General features: G+C 37.0%; 4 protein-coding genes across 4 annotated transcripts; all 4 read right to left on the reverse strand.

The window, feature by feature from the left end:
- Nucleotides 1-140: 140 nt before the first annotated feature.
- LOC104218233 (reticulon-like protein B5) lies at nucleotides 141-3,396 on the reverse strand. The gene is made up of 5 exons (XM_009768680.2): nucleotides 2,941-3,396; nucleotides 1,535-1,715; nucleotides 1,305-1,446; nucleotides 657-726; nucleotides 141-560 (listed from the first exon to the last, which is right to left on the reverse strand). Exons 1-5 carry the CDS (start codon nucleotides 3,176-3,178, stop codon nucleotides 391-393), a joined length of 801 nt encoding a protein of 266 aa, XP_009766982.1. The 5' UTR covers nucleotides 3,179-3,396; the 3' UTR covers nucleotides 141-390.
- Nucleotides 3,397-6,513: 3,117 nt separating this feature from the next.
- Nucleotides 6,514-7,539, reverse strand: LOC104218238 (uncharacterized). Its single transcript, XM_070155395.1, has 2 exons — nucleotides 6,677-7,539; nucleotides 6,514-6,616 (listed from the first exon to the last, which is right to left on the reverse strand). The coding sequence occupies exons 1-2, from the start codon at nucleotides 7,537-7,539 to the stop codon at nucleotides 6,514-6,516; spliced, it is 966 nt and encodes a 321-aa protein (XP_070011496.1).
- Nucleotides 7,540-15,192: 7,653 nt separating this feature from the next.
- Nucleotides 15,193-16,819, reverse strand: LOC104218235 (probable methyltransferase At1g29790). The gene is made up of 2 exons (XM_070169858.1): nucleotides 16,716-16,819; nucleotides 15,193-16,543 (listed from the first exon to the last, which is right to left on the reverse strand). The coding sequence occupies exons 1-2, from the start codon at nucleotides 16,731-16,733 to the stop codon at nucleotides 15,362-15,364; spliced, it is 1,200 nt and encodes a 399-aa protein (XP_070025959.1). The 5' UTR covers nucleotides 16,734-16,819; the 3' UTR covers nucleotides 15,193-15,361.
- A 2,390-nt stretch (nucleotides 16,820-19,209) lies between these two features.
- LOC104218234 (RING-H2 finger protein ATL67-like) lies at nucleotides 19,210-20,132 on the reverse strand. The gene has a single exon (XM_009768681.2). It carries the CDS (start codon nucleotides 19,927-19,929, stop codon nucleotides 19,303-19,305), a length of 627 nt encoding a protein of 208 aa, XP_009766983.1. The 5' UTR covers nucleotides 19,930-20,132; the 3' UTR covers nucleotides 19,210-19,302.
- Between the last annotated feature and the right edge of the window lie 3,845 nt (nucleotides 20,133-23,977).

A 23,977-nucleotide genomic window follows, 5' to 3' on the forward strand; every position in this document is an offset into this window, starting at 1 on the left:
ACTAGAAAACAGTTATTTCCACTTGATATCACAAATTAGACTCGACCAACTTAACAGGTAACCAAATCACCTGGCAGGCGGCTATGGATCATAGACCTGGAACATCCGAACGTTGACAAAAGAAAAAGTACAAACAGGGGTGGAAGAAACAGAATGTCAATTCAGCTTTTAACTCATACACTGACACATTGAGAAACTGCAGCCAACTACTCACTCGTACAGACCTGATAGATTAATCCTTCAACTGTTTCTAGATCTATCATCAGTTAATAAACACCCAAATATATGTATGATGGGACACAGCCCCATGTAGTACAAGAAAAGCACTATCACATTCTGAAAAGGTAGCAACTACCCAAAGCACTCTAGCGGCAAAGCACCACACTACATCTATTCCCTCTTCTTGTCTTTCAATGGTCCTCTTGGAATTTTGCTCAAAACCTTTTCATCAAAAACAGCATATTGCTTCTTGATCTCGTGCATTGCCTTCTCAGCTAAAGGATCCACTTTATCTTCATATTTCTCATAAAGAACAGGAACTGTGTGGAGGAGCACAAATACTGGTACATATGCAGGAAGATCATCAAATAAATCAGCACGGGGTGAAAGAACACACAGGAAAGAAAAGACAGTGTCAATTAAATTTTTGAACCTACATATGTAGAACAGCGTCAAAAAGTTGCACCAGCTACCCACAATAGAGAGGATCCATAAACCGGCAACAACCTGGTAACATGAGCAAGTATGGATAAGCAAACAAAGGTGAATAAACAACAAAGATATTCATGCTCATGCAAGATCAGAAAAGAATTATCTTAAGACGAAGAAATTAGAAACAAGAATCTTTAGAGAACTTAATTTACAACAGACTAATGTAATAAATCCTTTGGGCTGCCAGAATTTGGGGAAACCACAAAACTTGGCAAAGAGCGCTTTAACCAAACCAAGCTGTCATGAATCCAACAGGCTAAAAATCTCAACAATAGAGGTACTCTAAAACTCCACATCCTACTATGTTATGTGATACCTTCAGAAAACTATAACACAACCTAAATACTCTCTAATAAGTCAGGATCAATAAGGGGAGCAACAGACATACATGGATCTACTAAAACTAAAACCAAGACCACCACAACACATCTGAGGTGAAATCAAAGGAGGACGGACAAAAAAAAAACAATCTACTCTTCAAGGGAGGTGGATAAATGAAGGCTCAATGTTGCAGTATCGGACATACACCAGTAACAGGAAGCATTCCAATAAAATTCATTCAGGGTAAGACTAGTAGAACTGGGAAAACTTACACCAAGGAACTTCTTCAGTTCTCTCCCTGACGCAATTTCCCGCAGTAGAGCAAGAGCACGGTTGATTTCGATCCTCAGGGCAGAAGCCACTTGAAGGAAAGGGTCCTGTGGAAGGTGGATTTCTGGGATATGTGGAGGTTTCCTGTCAAAATGGTAGAACAACATCTTCAGAAAAATGATCAAATAATTTGTAGCATAAGTTAATAGTACTAATATTAGAAAAAGCTTACTTGTTAATAAAGGTGGTTGCATTTGACCACAAGAATAAGACTGCAAGAGAGATGATTAAAATGTGGCAGATTAAAGTGAGCAGGTGGTACTCAAGCAATTCGAAAAGAACCCATATAGCGGTTGCTCCACCAAGTACACTAGCAGATATCTTCTTGTTCCTCCACAAGAATACATCAGCAGCTGCGACAATCAGATAGATACACATTCAATCAATCACTTAACTATGCCTCATATCACAATTCAGTTGGCATCAACAATCAGATGCATATTTGAAACTAATATTTCCCAGCCCAAATCTCTACGTAATAAGAAGTTAAAATCATGACTTGAAGGGAAAACCTTCATACATAATCCCGACTAAATATGCTTCACTTATCTGGCACACAGGACACAGCAACTAGCACTTTATATGCAGCAGTTTTCAGAAGCAACCTCGCAGATCAAAAAGATAAGAATTTAAAACTTTGAAGAACCCTAGTAGACATGAAAAGCACCCACCATGATGCTCAACTAAGAACAATTAAAGAAACCATGGTTACTCAGTTGCTATAAACAACCCACATGTAGCTCAAGAATTTTATTACTTCTTTTCAAATGATAACATGTTTATTGAATCTGAAGATTCTTAAAGATATTTCAAAAACCCTAAACTGTAATCAGCTCCTTAACCACCAATCATTTTCACCCCAAAAATTTCAATCTTCAATAAACGAATAAACAAAATGGATATTCGGCAGCTCAGTTGCTCTTAACAAAAACGTATATAAGAATGATAATAAGACGGATCTGAATATTCTTTAGGACCTCAATCACCATCTTTCATTTAAAGAAAACAATCTTTTAACTCAAAAATAAAATTTGAACTCTTGCTTGCTCAATTACCCTAAAACCACCTCTACAAGCATGACAACAGGTTAATTGGACCTGAAGATTGTTATCCATCAAAAAACCCTAAATCCTCATCAACTCAACAACCACCAATCATTTACATCTAAAAAGTTCAATCTTTAAACAAGTAAAAAAAATACAAAATTTGAACTTTTGCTCACTTGCTCCAAACAAAGAGCATGATAACAACTATATGGATCTGAATATTCTTTAAGATCCTCCAAAAACCCTAAACCCTACAAATTCCAGACCACCAATCACTGCCATCCAAAAAAATCCACTCTTTAACTTTAAAAAATGAACAGTAGCAAAAAGGAACACTCAATATATGAACCAAATTGAACTCTTGTTCCCTCAGTTGCTGTTAAAAAAAACAAGTTTATTCCCCAGAATATTCTTTTAAGATCCTTAAAAACCCTTATAATTCCCCAATCACAAAATCCCCAAAAAATGTCTTTAGAAATAAATAGACATACAAAATATTAAGCACGTAGAAAAACAGACAATAGAACCGTACGTTTGCCTCCACCGAACACCTTGTGAACCGGCTTTTCTCTCCCGAATAGCCTCCAAACTTTGTCCTTCACAGATGACGGCTCCGCCGCCGCCACTACCTCCTCTTTCGCTGCCGGCTTCTTCGTTTCGGTATCTGAATCGGATGACGACGAGGAATCGTCACCGCCGTGAAATTTGTCGGCGATCTTCTCCATCAACGACTCCCCTTTAGGATCCGAATTCTCAACGTGCTCTGCCATTTCCCGATTCGGAGCTCCGATTCGATCACTAAACCCAATATTCTAAGACTCGGAAAGTGTGAAAAGTAACGACTATACTGCCGAGAAAATTGTGAGGAGAATTTGATATTTATGTTTTGAAACGGTGAAGCGAACGAGGTATGCCCGAACCTCAGGCTCGTATTCCGAACCTAAATCTAGTTACATAATTTTGATATGAGATGATTATCTATATATATATATATATATATATATATATATATATATATATATATATATTAAAGCTATAAAGTTGCCATAAATAATTGATTATGTAGTTAAGTCAAGTGTCAAACTAATAAATATCAATAGTATATGGTAACTTTATTTTATATTTGACTATGTTAGTCAAATATATATATATATGGTCAGTATTATATATATATATATAGTTGATATGAGAAGGTTTAAATTTTAAGATTTTTTACGTATAATTCAAATAACTCAAATATTTAATATGGTCAGTATTTGCGCATCTGCGCGGATGCTAATACTAGTTGGTGGAATAAAGCCTGTAATTAAAAGATGAGGCGTAAAATTGTTAAAATTGAGTCCGAGCAACATTTTTAGCTGGAAAGACAGAAAGCTTTTTATCAGCAATAAAAATTAATAATATGCTTTTGATTACTTTCTTCTAAATTATAAGAACCACAAATTTATCGACCTTTTTATGGTACATTTTAAATATAAAATGAAATTTTGTTTCTTAATGCTGTCTCTTTATTTTGATAAAAATAAAATTATGTCTTTTATATAGTTAGAGGTAGTTTGGTAGAGTGCATTAGAGAAAATAATGTATGCCTTAACTTTGTGTATTAATAGTACCTTGTTTGGTATATTTTTTTCAATCTATGTATAACTAATACAAGCATTAGTTATATACCATATTTGGTATTATCCTATGTATAGCTAATGAATAGCAAATCATGATACTAACAATACCAAGGCTATTAATGCATGCATTAGCATGATAAAGATAAAATTATTCTTAAAATCCATTAATGCTAAAGAATACGGAGGACATTTTTGTAATCAACTAATTTTCTTTAAAATTATGCATGCATTTTATTTTTAATACACGACACTAAATAAGGGATAAGAAATAATCTCTGCATAATTAATGTTACATTACTAACTTATGCATTACTAATATACTTTATTCAGCATTATTCTTGTGAATCCTGTCAAACGATCCTTAGCGTATACATTCCGTGTCACACAACAATATCTTTGAATTTAAAATGCATAAAATTTAATTTTGATATGATATTTTCTTACTATTAATAATATAAACTTATTAGTGTATTAAAGTTTAAGTCAAGTAAAATAATCTTTGTCTTTTCCCAAGTAAAACATCATCAAATAATACGATAAATTCTTGAGTTTGAAATTTGAAAAGGGTACGATATTGATCAATAGGGATGGGTGGATCACCGATATGGATGGGTGGGGGACACGTGTCGTGGAAAGTGCGATTGAGGGCGGCAGCTTTTGATGATTTGGCGGTGGAGATTGGACTTTAGCACAGCAATGCGGGTTCCACGTTAGCTGGATTTAGATTGAGAAAGTAAACACTACAGCCTTTTTTATTTATTTTATTATATTTTCTCTTTTTGTAGTAGTTGTAGACTAGTAGTACTACAGTATCTTTCATGTTTTCTCCACAAAATGAGTATTGGATAGAAAAAGAAGAGGGAAGAACAGCACAAAGGTGCCAAAATGGTCCCTAACTTGGAACTGTCTTTAAATGAATCATAACACTTTCGTTCTCTATAAGACTTAACTTTCTGGTAAGGCAGGGATAAGGTCTGCGTACACACTATTTTTTTTTAGACCCTACGATATGAAATAATACTGAATATGTTATTGTTGTTCTCTGTAAAACTTATTTTCTTGTAATTTTTGAAGTCGTCTTTATCAATTTTGTGTTTATAAATTTAAATAAATTGTGGTTGCAGACGGATTATTGTTTATACACACTAAATTTTCAAAATATGATGTCTGCTTCCATTTATATAAGATAAAAATAGACCTATTATAATTTCAATGTACACCTAAATAATACATGATTTAAAACTTTAAATATCACTCGGAGTCTGTTTTTCTTTGCGCTTAGATTATACTATAAGCTATACAAGAGAGGACTAATTTAGTTTAAGACTAGAGTCGCTATATTCAATTTGAAAAGCAAGGAAATGTGAATTTAAGGGGTAAAAATATATTTAATCCATCTCTATATTACTTTTGAACAAGAGATCCCACGTTTTGTGGAAACACAATTCTCAAGTACTTTAATTTTTAAGTAAACTTTTGACTTATTTTATACTACTTTCCCTCTAAAACAATGTCAATGTTATACTATAGTAGTATATGTTACTGGCTTTGGCAACTAGTTGATGATTTTCTTTTGAGGCTATTACTTTTACTGAATGATCATAATCTTTAGTATAAAGCTCAAGTGCTCAACCATGTGGTCTCTGAACTTTATGCAGAAGATTGCAGCATCAAATGTAATGCTTAATAGTACATCATATCATATCATATAACTTGTACTATACAATAAGGTTCATTTGAACTTATTCCTTGAAGTTCTTTGGGAATTTGGTCTATCTTTGCCAATTTATTGTTGTTTCAGTCCCACTTACTGATTAGGCCCATTGAAATAAGTGTTTTGATCAGGCCCTCTCTATTTGGACAAACTACAACTGAACTGATGGTCCGGATCAAAATGGGCCTGCACACATATCAATCGCCCTTTAAGCATAGACCAATTTTGCTGTTTGCTGCTAGCTGCTCCTCCACCATGTCCGCAAAGATAGATATCATACACTTTTCAAAAGTCGCCGAGGCATTACACAAACCAAATGGCATCCGCTTGAAGGCAAAAGTACCACAGGGACATGTAAAAGTTGTTTTCTCTTGATCCTCCAGAGCAATAAGGCTTTAGTTGTAACCCGAATACCCATAAAAAAGCAATAGAAAGCACAGCCGGCCAACCTATCAAGCATTTTGTCTAAGAAAGAAAGTGGAAAGTGATCATTGCTTATGACTTTGTTGAGCTTGCGATAGTCCATACACACTTTCCAACCGATCACCGTTCTTGTAGGAATCAACTCATTCTTATCATTGGTGACCGCCGTCATGCCCCCTTCTCTGGGACACATTAAACCGGAGAAGTTCACGAACTATCATAAATGAGGTAGACAACCCCGGTATCCAACCACTTGATAAGCTCCTTTTTGACTACTTATTGTATAGCCTCATTGAGTCTCCTTTGATGTTCAATAGATGGTTTGGCGCCTTCCTCCAAGTTGATCTTATGCCTGCAAAATGCTGGGCTTATCCCCCGAATATCCACCAGCATCCACCCAATAGCCTTCTTCCTCTTTTGTAGCCCCACCAATGTAGAATCCACATGCACTTTAGTCAAACAAGAGGAAGAATAACTGGTAAGTAGAAGATGGGCCAAGAAATTCATACCGAAGATGTGCAGACAATGACTTCAACTCCAGGGAAGGAGGCTCTTCAATGGAAGGTTTTATAGGAAGAGTTGTCCTATTTTCAAGATCCAAATATAGTTTCTGGGGTGCATAATTGTACGACCCCATTCCTTGAAAAGAGTTCACATATTCCATGAAGCCATCCATCTCGTCATCATCAAAGTTGAGCAAGACGACCTTCAACATATCATCAACATTGATTGTGGCACTTGTATTATCTACAATAACATCGGTCACCAAGTCCACAAAAGAGCACAATTCATTGTTATTTGGTTGCCGCATGGATTTACACACATGGAAAACCACTTGTTCATCACCCACCCGAAAGGTGAGTTCTCTGTCTTCCACATCACAAAGAGCCTTCCCCGTAGCAAGAAAAGATCTTCCAAGAATAATCGGCACTTCATAATCAACTTCACAATCAAGAATGACAAAATCCGTCGGAGGAATGAATTTATCAGCACGAACCAAAACATCTTCAATCACTCCCAAAGGTTTCTTCATGGTACGATCGGCCATTTGCAATCTCGTAGAGGTGGGTCTTGGTTGTCTAATTTCCAAAGTCTTGAAAAACGAATAAGGCATCAAATTGATACTTGCCCCAAGATTATAAAGGGCTTTAGAAAACTCGACACTTCCAATTGTACAAGGAATCGTGAAAGCACCAGGATCCTCCAACTTGGGAACCATTGATTGCACAATTGCACTCACTTGATGAGTGACTTTGATAGTTTCAAAATTTATTGACCGCTTCTTTGTCACAAGATCTTTCATAAACTTTGTATAACTGGGCATTTCTTCTAAAACTTCAACCAATGGCACATTAATTAAGAGACTCTTCATCATTTGAATGAACTTCTTGAATTGGTTTTCACCATTTTGCTTGGCAAGTCCTTAAGGGTATTGAGGTGGAGGCTTAGGCAATGGTGTCTTCGCCTTTTGCAATACTGACTTCGGTATGTTAATAATGTGATCTCTAGACGGGTTCACCTCCTCTTGAGTCTCTTCAACATCATCATCAATATCAATCCGAATTTCATCATTTGATTGCATTACATTGTTCGATACCTCTTCTTTCTGTACTACTTTCTCATCATCCACAAGTTGCTTTTGACTCGAGGTGGGTGCATTCCCACCTCTTCCACTTCTTGTAGTAACGACCATGGCATGTCCCGTGTTGTTCTCACCCTTTGGGTTCACCACCGTATCACTTGGTAGTGCTCTCTTAGGATGAGAATTTAGAGCTTGAGAGATTTGCCCCATTTGAACTTTTAAGTTGCGGATTGATGTGTTGTGTGAGGCAAGTTGGGCATCCGAATAGGCATTCTTTTCCATCATTTGCTTGAACATATTCTCAATATGTCCCATTTCATTGTTAGAAGAACTTGTACCATGGGAAGGATAAGGAGGCAGGTTGCTCGGTTGTTAATACATCGGGGGCCTTTGAAAACCCGACCCCCGATTGCCTTGATTATTATTTCATCTGCCTTGATTGTTACTACCCCCTCCAATTACCTTGATTGTTGCCACTCCAATTTTTATGATTGTTTTTGTTATGCCAATTCCCTTGATTGTTTTCATCTTGAAAATTGTTTCGTTGCCCTTGAAAGTTGTTCATATATTGCACCTCCTCTTCTTGTTCATTGTAAGAATAATCTTGATCAAACCCACTATTTTCTTGCAAATAATTCTCCACTCGATGTTACACTTGTGGACCCTTGGTCCTTATTTTGTTCTCCATCATATTCACTTCTTCAATTGCATTGACTTGCTTAGGATTTTGCACTTGTTGAAGCTGAGCCTTTGCTAATTGATTCATAGTGGTAGTCAATTTAGCAGTGGCTTGCCTATGGTCATGCAACTCTTTGTGAAGATGGATCACGTTGGGATTACCTTATGGAATATTAGCCCGAAATTTCCACGCCAATGAAGTTTTTGCCATTTCATCCAAAATCTCACAAGCTTCCGCATAAGGTGTGGGCATGAAATTTCCACCGGTAAGTTTATTCACCACATATTGGTTGGTCGTATTAATCTCACAATAGAAAGTTTGTTGAATCATATTCTCCATCATATCGTTGTTGGGACATTATTTGACCATTATCCTATATTGCTCCCATATCTCGTGTGGTGGTTCATTGGGCTCTTGCTTGAATGCTAGAATCTCATCCTGAAGTGTAGCCATCTGCCCCCGAGAGAAGAACTTAAAAATAAATTTCTCCGCCAATTCATCCCAAGTATGAATGGAATAGTTCGGCAAACGTTCCAACCAATATAAAGCTTTCTCCCATAGAGATAAGGGAAAAAACCTTAGCCTCAATGTATCCTTGGAGACATTTGTTTGTTTACTCCCCCAACAAGTGTCCATAAACCTCTTCAAATGTTTGTATGCATTTTAACTTGGAGCACCGGTAAAGAAACCTCGTTGCTCTAGCAACGTGAGAATCACATTGGTGATTTGAAAGTTGCTCGTCCTAATACGGATATGGACTATTGCACTTGCATATCCTTCATAGGGTAACACCCGTGTGGAGCCACTCGTGTTGGAGGTGGGGTGGAGCGGAGACATTGTCATGAAACGCTCGGCCTCTTCTAATAGCTTGAGGTTCAAGAGGAATCTCATCAACTTGTTCATCCTCGACGTCTACAACCCGAAAAGCAATATTTTCGAGCTCATTGTTTGCCATGGTTGTACCTATGATTTCTCAAACAAGTTAGTAACACGGAAGGAAAGGAAGATATTCTAAAAACACACCCAAATATATAGCTAACACCATTATTAGCTCTTCGGCAATGGCAGCCAAAATTGATCACGTCCAAATGCACACCTCAAAAGAGACGTGACACGGTCGTTTGCAATAATAAAATCCAACTAAGAGTATGGGTCGAATTCACATAGAGCTAAGATGTGAGCTAGGAGTATATATTAGGAATGAGCAAGTGACGTGTCTAAATTGCACTTCCATAATAGGGTTTTTGTTTTTATATCTAGTGTTAATCTAAGGAATGCAAATTAAGATATAAGACAAAGATAATTGTTTTGAGGGTTTTCCAAATATGTAAAAGGCCTAGGGCTGTGATCATGGCCTATGTGTTTGCCTACTGGAATAAATACTTTTATGCTCGTTTTGTTGATTGGGATGTATGACTCACAACTCTACGTTACTCACTCAATACCTCTCAGTTTGAGAGTGATTTTGCCCAATTTAGCTTTCTCAAGACCAAATAGGTATCAACCAAAATAGTTGATAAGAGCTCAAGTCGGGTTGTTACTATCTCTAGGTTGAACCCTATAATTGGGTTAATCAATCTCTCAATTGACCCAATTTCTTGTTAGCTAAGTTAGCATAGACTAGGTCCCTCTTTCTCAACTAGAGACTAAGTCAAATAGGTATGAATCAATGTTTGCAACTAGTAATTCTACAAATGAAGTTTGAACTAAGCTAAATGATAAACACACCTAATCATAAATAAACATAAAATTAATCACCCATAAGATTTACACGTTAGGGTTGGGTCACAACCCTAGTAAAAATCTAGATACTCATAGTAGGTGTAGAAGAAAACAAAGAAAAGCTATTAAAACTCATATTGAAAGATTAAAATAAAGAAATCTAATGTTAAAACACCAAAATAAGCTAAAGTTTCCTAAAACAGCAAAGAAAAACGGCTACAATGCTTCAGATATTCAAAAACTTGGCCTAATTTCGTGAAGCTCTTCTATTTATACAAGGCTGAAAATCTCGGACAAAAATACCCCTCGGGAGGTTCTGCGGCCGCACAATTCCATGTGCGGTCCGCAAATTTCTTCATCTGTCAGGGACTGGAGGTCTGCAAGCCATACATTTTTGAACTACGGCCGTGAGGCAACTCTTCTGCGGTCTGCAGAATTGGGACTGCGACACAAGGCATTCTTCTGCGGCCGCACAGCTATTGGGCATTCCGCAAGTCACAGAGGCTCTGGACTTGTTCTTTTTCACACTATCTGATCTTCAACTTCTAGCTCAGCTTTGCGGCCGCATAATTCATGTGCGGTCCGCAATTTATGCAAATCTATGCTAAAATTTTCTTCTTTATTTGCGGCCGCAGGTGGAATTCTACGATCTTTTGCGGACCGCATATTGTGTGCTTCTATGCTTTTTATTGCCTTGTGCTTGGACTACTCCTCTTTGAATCGGATTTCATCTCGAGAGCCCAATTTCTAGCATTCCTGTAATTTTGCATAATTTTATTAGTTTCGGGAACACAATTCAATGTTTTTTGGGCTATAACAAAAGCTGAAAGGAGTTAACAAGCAATAAAAATCCCCACTTATCAGTCATTCGTGGTGACAATCAACAAGAGGGGGTAGATTTCACTGAAACTATCTCACCAGTAGTCAATCTACCACAATTAGGTGCTTACTTTCTATTGCCATTAAAAGAAATTGGGTTGTATTTCAGTTGGATGTTATTAATGTGTTCCTACATAGGGACTTGGATGAGAAAGCGTATATGAAGCTTCCTCCTAGTCTCTCTGTTGCTTCTGACTCTTATAGTTCTACGCCTCCTCTTGCTTGTAAACTTAAAAAGTCTCTTTATGATCTTCGACAAGCTTTTAGACAATGATATGCTAAACTTTCTTCTACTCTACAATCTGAAGGTTTTCAGCCTAGTTTAAATGATTATTCTTTATTTAGAAACTTGGATGGGAATAGTTTAAATATGGTGGTTGTATGTGTGGATGAAATTCTTATGGCTGGGAATGATGTCTCTGAAATCAATGCACTAAAGCAGTTTCTAGATGACCAGTTCAAGATTAAATATCTAGGGAAAATTCACTATTTTCTTAGACTTGAGGTGGTCAGACACTCTTGACGGATTCTTGGTCAGTCAGCACATATTTGTTTTGGATCTCTTGTCTGAGTTCAAGTGTTTAGATGTGAGCTTTGGGGTATCTCTACTTGATATGCATGTTAATCTTTCTACTAGGGTTGGTGATTTACTTACTGATCCTTCATTATATAGACGGCTGGTAAGTAAGTTGAATTTCTTACAACATACCCAGCCTGATATTTCTTTCACGGTTCAGCACTTGAGCCAATTTATGTCTGATCCCAGATTGCCACATTTGGAAGCAACCTATCATGTTCTTAGGTACTTATCTGGTACTTCTTCTTTGGGCTTGTTCTTGTCTAACTATTCCGGTTTTACTCTCAAGGGGTACTGTGATTCTAACTGGGTAAGTTGTGCCGACTCTAGTGTCATGCTCCAACCTCGGGGAGCATGACTGGCGCTCAATCGAGTGGATCCGGTCGAGCGAGCCTGATAGACACTTTCTATTCAAACTCGTTTATGATCAAGAGAAGGCGCGTTTCATTAGTTAAACAGTAGAAAGACTATATATTTACAACATTACTAATTCATTTTATTTTACTACATCATTGTTAAGTTCCAAAATACATACACTTTACAATCTAGTGGAACAAGAGTCCCAAAACACACCATAATCCACCTGACCTTTCTAGTACCCATACACAACCCATATAAATGTCTACAGAGCCTCTAAAGATATAAAAGACAGTTATGATAATGCCAGAATCAAGGCTCCAGCTATACCTCAAAACGTGGTAAACATATAAACAAAATATGTACTACATGACCCCGGGAAGAAATGGGGTTCACCAAGTCTGTTGGTAAGATGATGATGATGCACCACTAGCTACAATCAACAATGTCTGCTATAGAACCACCTATATCCATTTAAAGATGTCGCGCCCCAGGCAAAAAGGACGTTAGTACTGTCAAATAGTACTAGTATGTAAAGCTAAAACACTATCTTAATAGAATGAACTATAAAACAAAAGGGGAAAACAATCATGATGTATAATAAGAGCTTCAAACAATATTAAAATATCAAGTAAGGATTACATAAATTCTCAAGTCAATTTCCATAGGTTGGTAATCTTTAGAGCTATGTGCCACCATCCACAATACCATCGTATTCTTACATGGAGTCCGATCTCGACCCGATCGGATAGGCCATCTCATTGAGACATCAACCATATCCACAATTTCAATCATCATTTCCAGCACAATTACCACCATGTATGCGGCATGGCGTCCGATCACGGTCCGATCGGCTAGGCCCTCTCGCTTGAGACATCATCCTTTCAATCAATCATCTCACTTCACATTTCTTTCCCATCTTCCAATGTATTGCCACAACTGGCCTATTTATTAAGTCGTTCTTGGCACTTGGCCGTATTTTACAATTCAAGTTTCCTTTTTTTACACGTTCAATAACATAATCATCAACATCAATAAGGCCTATCATGTAAGGCATTTGAACACATAAGGAAAAAGACTTGTAAAATCATAAGCACACCGAGGCTTTTCATACAAATTGACATAACAACCTTTATTCGATTCTTGACATGAATTTTTAACCTTTCTCAACCACATTCCACATTTTTAAACACATCCTCAAGTGGCATGATGACATGAATAACATTTAGAGCAATTATTGAACATGAATCTTTCAACACAACATATTAGGGCAGTCAATTCTAGTATGATCAATTTTGGGACTTACACGAATTGCACGAACATCAGGGGTTCGATTCTAAGAAGAAGGGGTTTAGCCATACATACCTCAATTGAGCCTCTTAAAACTTTAAGATGATCCGAAAATTAGCAACTTCAATCTATTTTAATAATATAGCAAAATTGAACCCAAAATTAGGAGAATAATCATTATTCTAGCTCACTAGAGCATTCTGTCAAACACTATGTGTGCATTACTGTTTTTAAGGCCTTTTATGAAAGTTTCTACCATTCCTCCACCCATTCTTAGTTCACAACCTCCCCACATACTTTAGGAATAAATGCATGCAAGATATCAACCCCCACACCTAATAATTGTCTTACTAATTATCCCCTTTTTACCAAATTTTCGAAATAAAAAGTTAGGGTATATATTCTTACCTTTAATAAGAGAACCTTCTTGATAATCTTCAAGGATTTAGCAAGAATTGATGGATATTAGTGTGAAGGTTGGTTTCTCTCTCTAAGAACTCTCTCCCTCACTCTAGAAATATCAGAAAATAGCTCAAAATAATGTACGATATGTGTTTTTAACGGAATAAGATTGGGTTTAAAGATTAGAAAATAGGAGCCTCGACACAGATCTGCGGTCGCATATGCGACTACATAATTGTTATGCGGTCCGCGTAATGACCGCAAGCGGCCCTGGAAACTGGGCTGGTCTGCCTCACTCTGCGGCCGTTATGCGGCCCGCAGACCTATTTTGCGGTCGCATAATGCGCCGTAGAATCTCCCTCCGCAAAAGTCCAAGGACGATTATGCGACCAAAGTACGACCCATGAAATGGATATGCGGTCACATAATTGGCCGCGAAACTGACCTCAATATTCGCCAAAAAGACTGCCTCACTCTGCTACCATTCTACGGCCCGCAAAGTGATTATGCGGCCGCATAATGGGCCACAGAAATGCATACTTCTGCAAAATATTTTCCTTTAACTCTGTAGCGCACTGTTCAATCCAAAAGGTCTGAATCGCGGTGAGATTTAACAATCTCTAACACATAATCCTAACTTGGCACCACAAAATTTCAGTTTTTAGGAAATTTTTTACGGGGCCTTACATCTAGAAAGTCTGTTAGTGGCTTTGTCATATTTCTTGGTGGCTGACCTGTGTCCTGGAAGTCTAAAAAGCAGTCGACTATTTCTCTTTCCTCTGCTAAAGCCGAATACTGGGCACTCCGATTGCTCGTCGCAGAGGTGGTTTGGATTCTTAGGCCTATTTCTGATCTTGGTGTCACTAACTTGATGCATGCTTATGTTTTTGTGACAAACAATTAGCTATACATATAGCCAAGAATCCGATGTTTTATAAACGGACTAAACATATTGAAGTTGATTGTTACTTTGAAGTGTGGTGTTATCAATTTTCTCTCCATCTCTACCTCTTCTCAGCTTGCTGATATTTTCACTAAACCTCTTTTGGGTGTTCTTTATGAGGCTTTTATTTCCAAGATTGGAATAGCCTCCTCTTCCAGCTTGGGGGAGGGGGGAGGGGGGTGTTGGATCACAAGTTTGTGCAGCAGCCCAGTCCACTATCAAGGAAGCGCACTAGAGTTGAACTGGCCCAACTAAAGCCTACCTGACACACATTAATATTGGACTACTGTAACTAAGACTCGGTTCAATATTGTAATTAGAGTATCTGATTCAGTTTAAACAGGAGAGTTGACTGTCGAATAAGAAGAGAAAAATTATTTTCCTTTTGTTCTCTCTCACACATTGAAAACAAGGGTTTACCATTTACATTTTCCTTTAAATCTGCTTCGATCCTTCGTGTTTTCAATTCGAACTAAATTCTCCAGGAAAGTGAAATAATTTAAAATTATTTTAACTTGTAAAATGAGTACATTGATCGAAGCAAATTATTGCCAATTGCATCTAAAAATTCATCAGGTAGAGAAAGACATGGGATTGGATCGCTACAATTATTGGTTGCATTATTGCTGACTTTACTTCATCATCTTTTACAGTAAATGCTTCCTATCTAGTGTTGGACCCAAATATATAAAATCGAAAAAAACAATAGCTACTAACAATATTGTATTATAAATAACTATAATTCATCAATGATACAACAAAGTCATCTGAAAGGTCTAGGTGGTTTTTCTAGCACCGCAGAAAAGAACACTTCACGATCATCTTTATCCAGTTTAGGAACAACAAGCCACTTTTGTTGCTTATACTTCAGAATCTTGAATGCTTCTAAATAATCATTCAACTCTTCCTTCAAACAGAAAAAACTATCGATCCATAAAAGTCCACCAGGCCTCAAAACTCGATCAAAATCATATAACACAAAATCCAGCAACACAAAATCAATCCAGCCATCAAGAAACCTCGTCGTATGAATCAAATCTAATGTGTTATCGAAAAATGGTAGCCTCTGATTTATAGTTAAGTAAAGAGGAATTAGCCCTCGAAGAGCAATCATCTCGTTAAATGGTGCACCGAGATTTATTGTTGCAGAAACTATAGTGACATTATGTTCCCTCATTCTAGCAGCAAATGTGCCTGTGCCAACACTGAAATCCAGCCCAATTCTGATCTCTCCTAGCTTCATATTAAGTACTTCTGTTATCAATATATCAGCTGTCATTTTCGAGTTCGAGTCTTGATACGAAGGAACAATCCATCTTGGAGATTCATGATGTGTAAGATTGAAGCAATCTATACATTTGAAGAAACCTTTGGACGTTGAATTTCTAGCCAAACAAGTGAAATTTCTGCATTTATACTGACTCCATCTAACATTTTTGTCTTCTGGTAATTTCCAAAGGGATTCATTTATAGGGTATGGTTTATTGTACAATTGAGGAGCTCTAGCAAAACACCTTCTTCTTGGTAATGGATCACAACCATGAACCATAAGCTTTTGTGCTAATCTCCAATCATCGTTGCACATTTCGCCGATATCATAATTCATGTACTCTTCTAGCTCTGTCCTCATTGAAAAACAAGCATGACCAATGCTAGTGAATGTACCATTAGCACCCATAAAATTCTGTTTTTTCAGCCTGTTTGGTTTAATTCTCACATATTTTCTGATTTCTTCTGTCAAGAAATATTCAGCAGGTCCATTGGACTGTTCTGATTGTTTTGACAAGGAATGTAACACTGCTCCAGATTCACTATTTTGTAGTAGTGATGTCTGGACTGACTCAACTAGATTTAAAATATCTGCAAGAAAAACAGCTTGTTTTCCAGAAAATGATGTTTCATGATTTGGCAGCTGGCGCAATATGTCGATTTCATGTTGGATTTTCTGGATTACAGTATCTAGAGTTAAATCGACGTGATGATCGATTATACAAGAGTTTATGCGATTGTTACAGTTGCAGAAGGAATTTGTAGCTAGAAATGACCTGAGAGAATAAATTTTGGAAAAACTAGCCATACATATAAGAAGAGCAAGAATAGAGAATATGAAGATTAACCTGTGTGTCCCTCTCCATGTTCCCAACTTCTTTATGATATTTGATTTAGGCATCTGTTTCAGTATGAGAGCGATAAATTCCTCTGTTGAAGACTTGGAATATCTTGAAGAAATTATGGTCGAGAGACAAATGATTGGAGCAATTTCAAGAAACACTTGTATGACTAGTTTCATGATTTAAGTTGGATATTATGAAGATTGATGATCTTGAGATCAGAGTCCACATGTTGCATTAACTTGTGATGTACTTTTCAGGTTTTTGGGAAGAGTAGTTTTTCCTTATCAGTCCCGTATTCTCAGCAAAAACTTTAAAATTCTCAAGCTACATTATAAAAATGCCTAAGCTAATAGTCATGAGTATGAACTCTTGTGCGCGCGTGTATGCACGGGTGGTACATATATATTTTCAAAAGAATTCCTACTCTATGTATATTTCAAGTCAAAGGTCACACCTGCAGCTTAAAGGCTACATTTGCTACTGCTCATGCTAATGTTTGTTTTAATGTCATGTTAGTGAAAGTGGCACTTTTCTTAAACAACAGCACAACACCAATTGAGTAGAGAGTAGAAATGAAGTTTGTAACAAATATAAGGGGCAGAGAATGTCATCTTAGCTAGCGTTGAGACATAAATTTGGTGAAAACTTAGAAAAAAATAAGTTTTTAAAGATGAGATGAAAAATGATTTTTGAAAGTTGACATTGTATTTGGACATGCATTTTACTTTAAAAGAATTTGAAGTTTTGTGAGTAAAAAATTTCAAAAACTACTCAAGAGCTAGAGCTGTTTTTTGGGATTTGAATTTTTTTCTTCAAAATTTACAAAAAAAATGATTTAAATTTATAAACAAACAGCTATTTGAAAAAAAAAATCCGAAATTTTATGGCATAAATTTCTTAAACTAGCATGAACAAGACAAGCAAATAGTGAAAAGTGTTAAAGTGAAGGGAGCTGGAAGCATCTCAATGTGATGGATTATAGTACTACAAATAAGTAGACAAAATGAAGTATGAAAGTCAAGAAAGCCATCTTTATGTATTGGAAAATAGAAGAGGGACTTCGAAATAAATAAAAGGTACAAGACAAAATGACACCAATCCCAAAAGTAAATCTAGAAAGTCTTTAAAGAAATGAGAGGAGGAGAAGAAGAAGAAGAAGAAGAAGGAGGAGGTTTTCTTTCTTTCTTTTAGTAGCTCTAGAGGTATTGGAAAAATAAAAGGCAGAGCATATCTTCATATCGTTCTATGTGCATGAAAAATATGCCTTCACAAAATTAAAAAAAGGAAGCACCAAAAGTTCACTTAAAGCCCATTTCAAAGTCCCACCTCCTAGCATCTTAGACTGGAATACACCTTTATCTTTATTAATAATTGTACTTTTTTCACTTAACACTATTGCTGAAAAAATGAAGGGCTGATTTATTTTCAGGTAATGTTAGGATTTAAAAAATACTTGGCTTTGGTTTTCTTCTTCGAAAAAACAAAAGAGCTAGCTTACCAAACCAACTTATTCTTGAAGTAGATTGAAATGAGGATTTGAGCAAAATATTTAAGTCCCGTCCGGCCATAGATTTTGTCAATCTTTTTCTAAATTTTATTTTGGTAAAACATGTTTGTTTATATATTTTATTTATGTTTTGGCAGATTTTGAAAACAAAATTTCTAGATCCCAAAACTAACTCTAAACCTGTTTATTGTTGAGTTTTTTAATAATTTTAAAAATTACCCCAAATTTTTGTATTTTATAAAAAGTTCACCATCTATTATGACCCAACTAATCTATCAGTTAATTACTACCATTTTCTTTGGACCGATGGATCTTCTAATATTATTGCAATTTGACGAATTATTGTGGCTAGTAATTGTGTTATTAAGAATTGATATTAAAATATCAAGTTATGATTTTAGGATAGTGCATTATGTAGTTTATTATAAAAATGATAGTTTTGTGCCAAACTTATCTATGTTTAGGACTATGATTTGTGATAATGATAATGAATGACATATATAGGACTAGCAAGTTTGTTTGTTTGGTATTGTTCAATATTTTTGATAGTTTTTAGAACTTATGGGTATACGTCACATTTCATGTTTATTCAAAAAATAAAATAAAATATGTTTTGAAAAATTATGTCCAAACAGATTTTTATCTTCAAGCCAAACTTCACCCAAATCAGGGTTATAAAAATAAATTTGGGAATTTATGGCCAAACGTTAGCTTAGAGTAGATAGAACTCAATTTTCCCACTTATGGGATTAAACTGAGTTTGTTGTTTTTGTCGTAGATAGAGCTCAATTTCACCTCTTCCCACATAAAATTGAGGTCAAAACTGCGACACTAGAATTTGAATGTGTCAACATTTCTTCCACAGAGATTTCAGGTTAATAACTTGAGAGTGAAATAAGTAACTAGGAGAAGACGCTTGATACTCAATCGTCCATTCTGTGTAATCAAGAAAAAATCATCATAAAAAACACAAACACAAACTCAAAGTGATTCAACCCTAATAATAAAAGGGCAAAAAATGAAACTTTTTAATTCCAACAAAACTTTTTACATTTCCAAATTATCAAAAGTCCACATTATATATTATACTCTTCTTCGGCCATCGGAATACTGAGAAAGTGGGACCACCTCCGACAACGGCGTTGATAACGGCGTCGGCAACGGCGAGTTCCGACAAACTGGACATGAAGCATTCAATTTCAGCCACGCGTCGATACACATCACGTGAAAATAATGCTTACAGTCCGGCATCATCCTAAGCATTTCTCCATCCTTATACTCACACAAGCATATCGGACAATCATTTCCGTTACCGTTACCGTTTCTTTTGGAGTAAACCAACTTAGGGTACGAGTTGATTACGACTTGATCAAGACCCAACGTTGCGTTCTGTGATGAAACCTCGTCGTTTTCCTCATCATCTTCCGCTACGAATATGATACGAGGTAGGTAAATTCCATTTTCACTATTATTGAGGTTTTGAGAATTGTGTTGGGCTTGACGGCGGCGACGACGGGCGGCGGCGGAACGGCAGCAGATGTAAGAAGCAAGGAGGACAGTGGAGAGGAGAACGAGGAACCCAAGAGCTATGGCAATTGCATAACCGAGGCCGATGGTGCTGAGGTTCTGAGAGAGGGAGTTGGAGTTGGTGGTGGGTGGGGGTGTGATGGTTAGAGGTGGTGGTTGGCGGCGGAAGACGGAGGAGGACATTGGGAAGGGAGAAAAATGGGGTTGAGAAGGTCCATGAGAAAGGGAAGGGGGGGTTTAGGGGGAGAGAGGGTGGGTGGGTAGATTAACTGCTGGTGCAGCTACGGGCATTTAATAGTGTAGTTTGGAAAACAGAGAAGGTCATTTAATGGACAACATGGGGGTTGATGATGACTTTCGCCTTTGCTTTCTTGCTTACTTGGTTTAGTCTTTGGCTTGACTATGGGTGGGTTGGAAGTCTAATTTATCCTTGGCCATGTATGCATGTTGATTCTACTATAATTGTTTGGTATTTAAAATGTATTATCTCGATCATAATTCAAATTTATATTCGGTGGACTTGCTAAAGTGTAAAGTAAATCGGAAAAAAAATCAGAAATAACCATATTTACAACTGGTAATTAAAAAATAGTTACGGTTTTAAAAGTAATTAAAATTTAGTTATTTTTCATGTAAAGATAAAATCTAAACAAACATAGTCCAGGACATCTAGAACCTCGCCTTGCCACATCCCAAAATGTCCGGACCCGTCAAAAATTTCTACCGCAAATTTCGCATTTGACACAATTCTTGTCATAAGCGAAGATGCCAATGATGACGTATTGTTGACACTTGATGTAGATTCTTCTTGTTTATTGTCTCCCATATTTGACACAAATATTATTTAATAGCTGACGACACAAATCAAGATTATTTCCTTTCTGATGTAGAAGATCAGACTAAGCTGCAACTACAGAGCATACTCAGACAGAACCTTGACTCAGTTACCAAGATAAATCTTTTCTGATGTGGAAGATCAGACTATGCTGCAACCACAGAGCATACTTAGACAGTACCTTGGCTCTGATACCAATTGTTGCGGAAGCCAAATGTATATAGTGTGAATAAGTCACAACTACTATACCAAAAATTATGACAGCCACCAAATAATAAATAAGACAATAAAACAACAATAAAGGGAACACCAGAATTTACGAGGTTCGGCTAATTTTGCCTACTCCTCGGACACAACCAATATTTTATTTCACTCCAAAAATACAAGTGAAATAATACTAAAGAGAGAAGATACAAATGCCTTAAACAGATGAGAAGGCAAATGAGAGGTGTGTCTCAATCCTAAACATTAGGCCTTCTTTTATAGGGGAAAAATCCCCTCCAAACTTAACTCCCAACCAATGTGGGACTTTGGCATTTTGCCAAACTTCAACAAATCTCCACCTTGGCAAAATTCCACATTTTCAATTCTCTCTCAATAACAAATTTTGGTTGTGTCTTCATCTTCAATCTTCAGTGTTCAACAATGTTGATCAAATCCAAACAATGTTGAAACTTGACCGCAGTCACCACCTTTGTCAGCATATCAGCAGGATTCTCTGTAGTATGAATTTTCTTCACCGTGACTCCACCTTCTTCTATGATTTCTCGTACGAAATGATACCGAACATCAATGTGCTTCGTCCTTGCATGATAAACTTGGTTCTTCGCTAATTGAATAGCACTTTGACTATCACAAAAAATTGTGATACCTTTTTGTTCAACACCAAGCTCCTTTAGCAATCCTTGAAGCCAAATTGCCTCTTTCACAGCATCTGTAATAGCCATGTACTCTGCCTCTGTTGTAGACAAAGCAACTGTTGACTGCAAAGTAGACTTCCAACTAACTGGTGCCTTTGCAAAAGTAAACACATAACCAGTAGTTGATCTTCGTTTGTCCATATCACCCGCAAAATCTGAGTCACAATATCCAACTACAGACTGATTGTCTTCCTGCTCAAAAACTAACCCGACATCTACAGTATTATGAATATACCGTAGAATCCACTTCACAGCTTGCCAATGCTCCTTCCCTGGATTGTGCATATATCTGCTAATAACTCCAACAGCTTGTGAAATGTCAGGCCTTGTGCAAACCATTGCATACATCAAGCTACCAACAACATTTGCGTATGGTACCTTTGACATATACTCTCGTTCAGCTTCATCCATTGGCGACATAGTAGTACTTAGCTTAAAATGGGAAGCAAGTGGAGTACTAACTGGCTTAGTCTTGTCATCTATGCCAAAACGTTGAAGTACTCTCTTCAAATATTCCTTTTGAGATAAACAGAGTTTCTTTGAACGTCTATCTCTAATTATCTCCATGCCAAGAATTTTCTTTGCCTCACCCAAATCCTTCATCTCGAACTCCTTCTTCAGTTGAATCTTCAACTTATCAATTTCTTCCAAATTCTTGGAAGCTATCAACATATCATCAACATATAGGAGAAGATATACAAAGGAACCATCTTTAAGCTTGTGCAAATACACACAATGATCGTATTTGCTTCTCTTGTACCCTTGCCGCAACATAAACTCGTCAAATCGCTTGTACCATTGTCTAGAAGATTGTTTCAATCCGTACAACGATTTTTCAAGTTTGCACACCATATTTTCTTTTCCAGCAACTTTGAATCCTTCTGGCTGAGTCATGTAGATTTCCTCCTCCAAGTTTCCATGTAAAAACGCAGTTTTTACATCCATCTGAACTAGTTCCAAATCCAATTGTGCTACCAAAACCAACATAATTCTAATGGAGGAATGTTTTACAACTGGAGAAAACACTTCATTGTAATCAATTCCCTCCTTTTGAGCATATCCTTTGGCCACCAATCTTGCTTTGTAGCGAACATCTAATTGGTTAGGAAATCCTTCTTTCTTTGCAAATACCCATTTGCACCCAATTGCTTTCTTTCCCTTCGGGAGATTGGCCAATCTCCATGTATGATTCTGATGAAGGGACTGTATTTCATCATTCATGGCAATCCTCCACTTATCTTCTTCTGAACTTTGGACAGCGTCTTTATAAGTAGTAGGAACATCATCAGCTACAATTGAGGTTGCACAAGCAACCGTCTCTATGAGACGAACAGGTTTCGTTATTGTTCTTTTTGGCCTGCTGGTTGCTATTGATTCAAGTTGTTGTTGAGATTCCTGAGTTGGAATCTCCTCTACTGGCTCTCCTTCCAGAGGGTAATCTTCATTTGTTTCCTCCTCTGCTTCTTGTGTAGGAAAAATAAATTTTCCCTCAAACTCCACCTGCTTAGAAGCACCTTCATTTTGTTTGGTATCTTCTGTTACCTTATTTACCATAGCAAATTCATCAAAGGTAACATCTCTGCTGAATATTACTTTCTTTGTCATAGGACACCATAAGCGATATCCTTTGACTCCAGAAGTAATTCCCATAAAAATAGCCTTCTTTGCCCTTGGATCCAATTTTGACTCTGTCACATGATAATATGCAGTTGAGCCAAACACGTGCAAAGAGTTATAATCTACAGCAGGTTTTCCGTACCATTTTTCAAATGGTGTTTTGCCATCAATAGCAGCAGATGGTAGACGATTAATGAGGTGGCATGCATATGTAATTGCCTCAGCCCAAAATTCTTTGCCCAAGCCAGCATTGGACAACATACACCGTACCTTCTCCAGCAAGGTCCGGTTCATACGTTCTGCCACTCCATTCTGTTGTGGTGTATGTCTAACAGTGAAGTGTCGGATGATGCCATCATTTTCACAGACCTTATTGAAATGATCATTTTTGTATTCACCTCCATTGTCTGTGCGAATACACTTGATTCTCCTGCCTGTCTGATTCTCCACCATCGTCTTCCATTTGAGAAAAATTCCCAACACTTCATCTTTGCTCTTCATTGTATACACCCATACTCTTCGGGAAAAATCATCAACAAAGGTTACAAAATAGTGCTTCCCACCCAATGAAGGTGTTTTGGAAGGACCCCAAACATCAGAGTGTACATAATCCAAAATGCCTTTAGTATTATGGATCGCTGTACCAAATTTAACCCTTGTCTGTTTCCCTTTAACACAATGCTCACAAAACTCCAAGTTGCAAGCCTTTACTCCTTTTAACAATCCTTGATCTGATAGAGTTTTCAAGGATTTTCCTCCAGCATGTCCCAAGCGCATGTGCCATAGCTTGGTTGCTTCTGCCTCTTTGTCGTCACTGGATGTTACTGTCGCTGTCCCAATAACTGTACTGCCACGATAG

Source organism: Nicotiana sylvestris, chromosome 1 (genome assembly GCF_000393655.2).
Source record: "Nicotiana sylvestris chromosome 1, ASM39365v2, whole genome shotgun sequence".
Lineage (NCBI taxonomy): Eukaryota > Viridiplantae > Streptophyta > Magnoliopsida > Solanales > Solanaceae > Nicotiana > Nicotiana sylvestris.

Bases quoted from the DNA above. Each gene is read 5' to 3' on its own strand.
- LOC104218234 (XM_009768681.2), bottom strand. From the start codon at position 19,929: ATGTCCTCCTCCGTCTTCCGCCGCCAACCACCACCTCTAACCATCACA.
- LOC104218233 (XM_009768680.2), bottom strand. From the start codon at position 3,178: ATGGCAGAGCACGTTGAGAATTCGGATCCTAAAGGGGAGTCGTTGATG. The intron at 1,716-2,940 runs GTACGGTTCTAT...TGATTGTCGCAG, and splicing joins GGTGTTCGGTGGAGGCAAAC to CTGCTGATGTATTCTTGTGG. The intron at 727-1,304 runs GTAAGTTTTCCC...TCATGTTACCAG, and splicing joins AACTGAAGAAGTTCCTTGGT to GTTGTTGCCGGTTTATGGAT.
- LOC104218238 (XM_070155395.1), bottom strand. From the start codon at position 7,539: ATGAAGAGTCTCTTAATTAATGTGCCATTGGTTGAAGTTTTAGAAGAA. The intron at 6,617-6,676 runs GTATGAATTTCT...GTTTGACTAAAG, and splicing joins TCATTGTCTGCACATCTTCG to TGCATGTGGATTCTACATTG.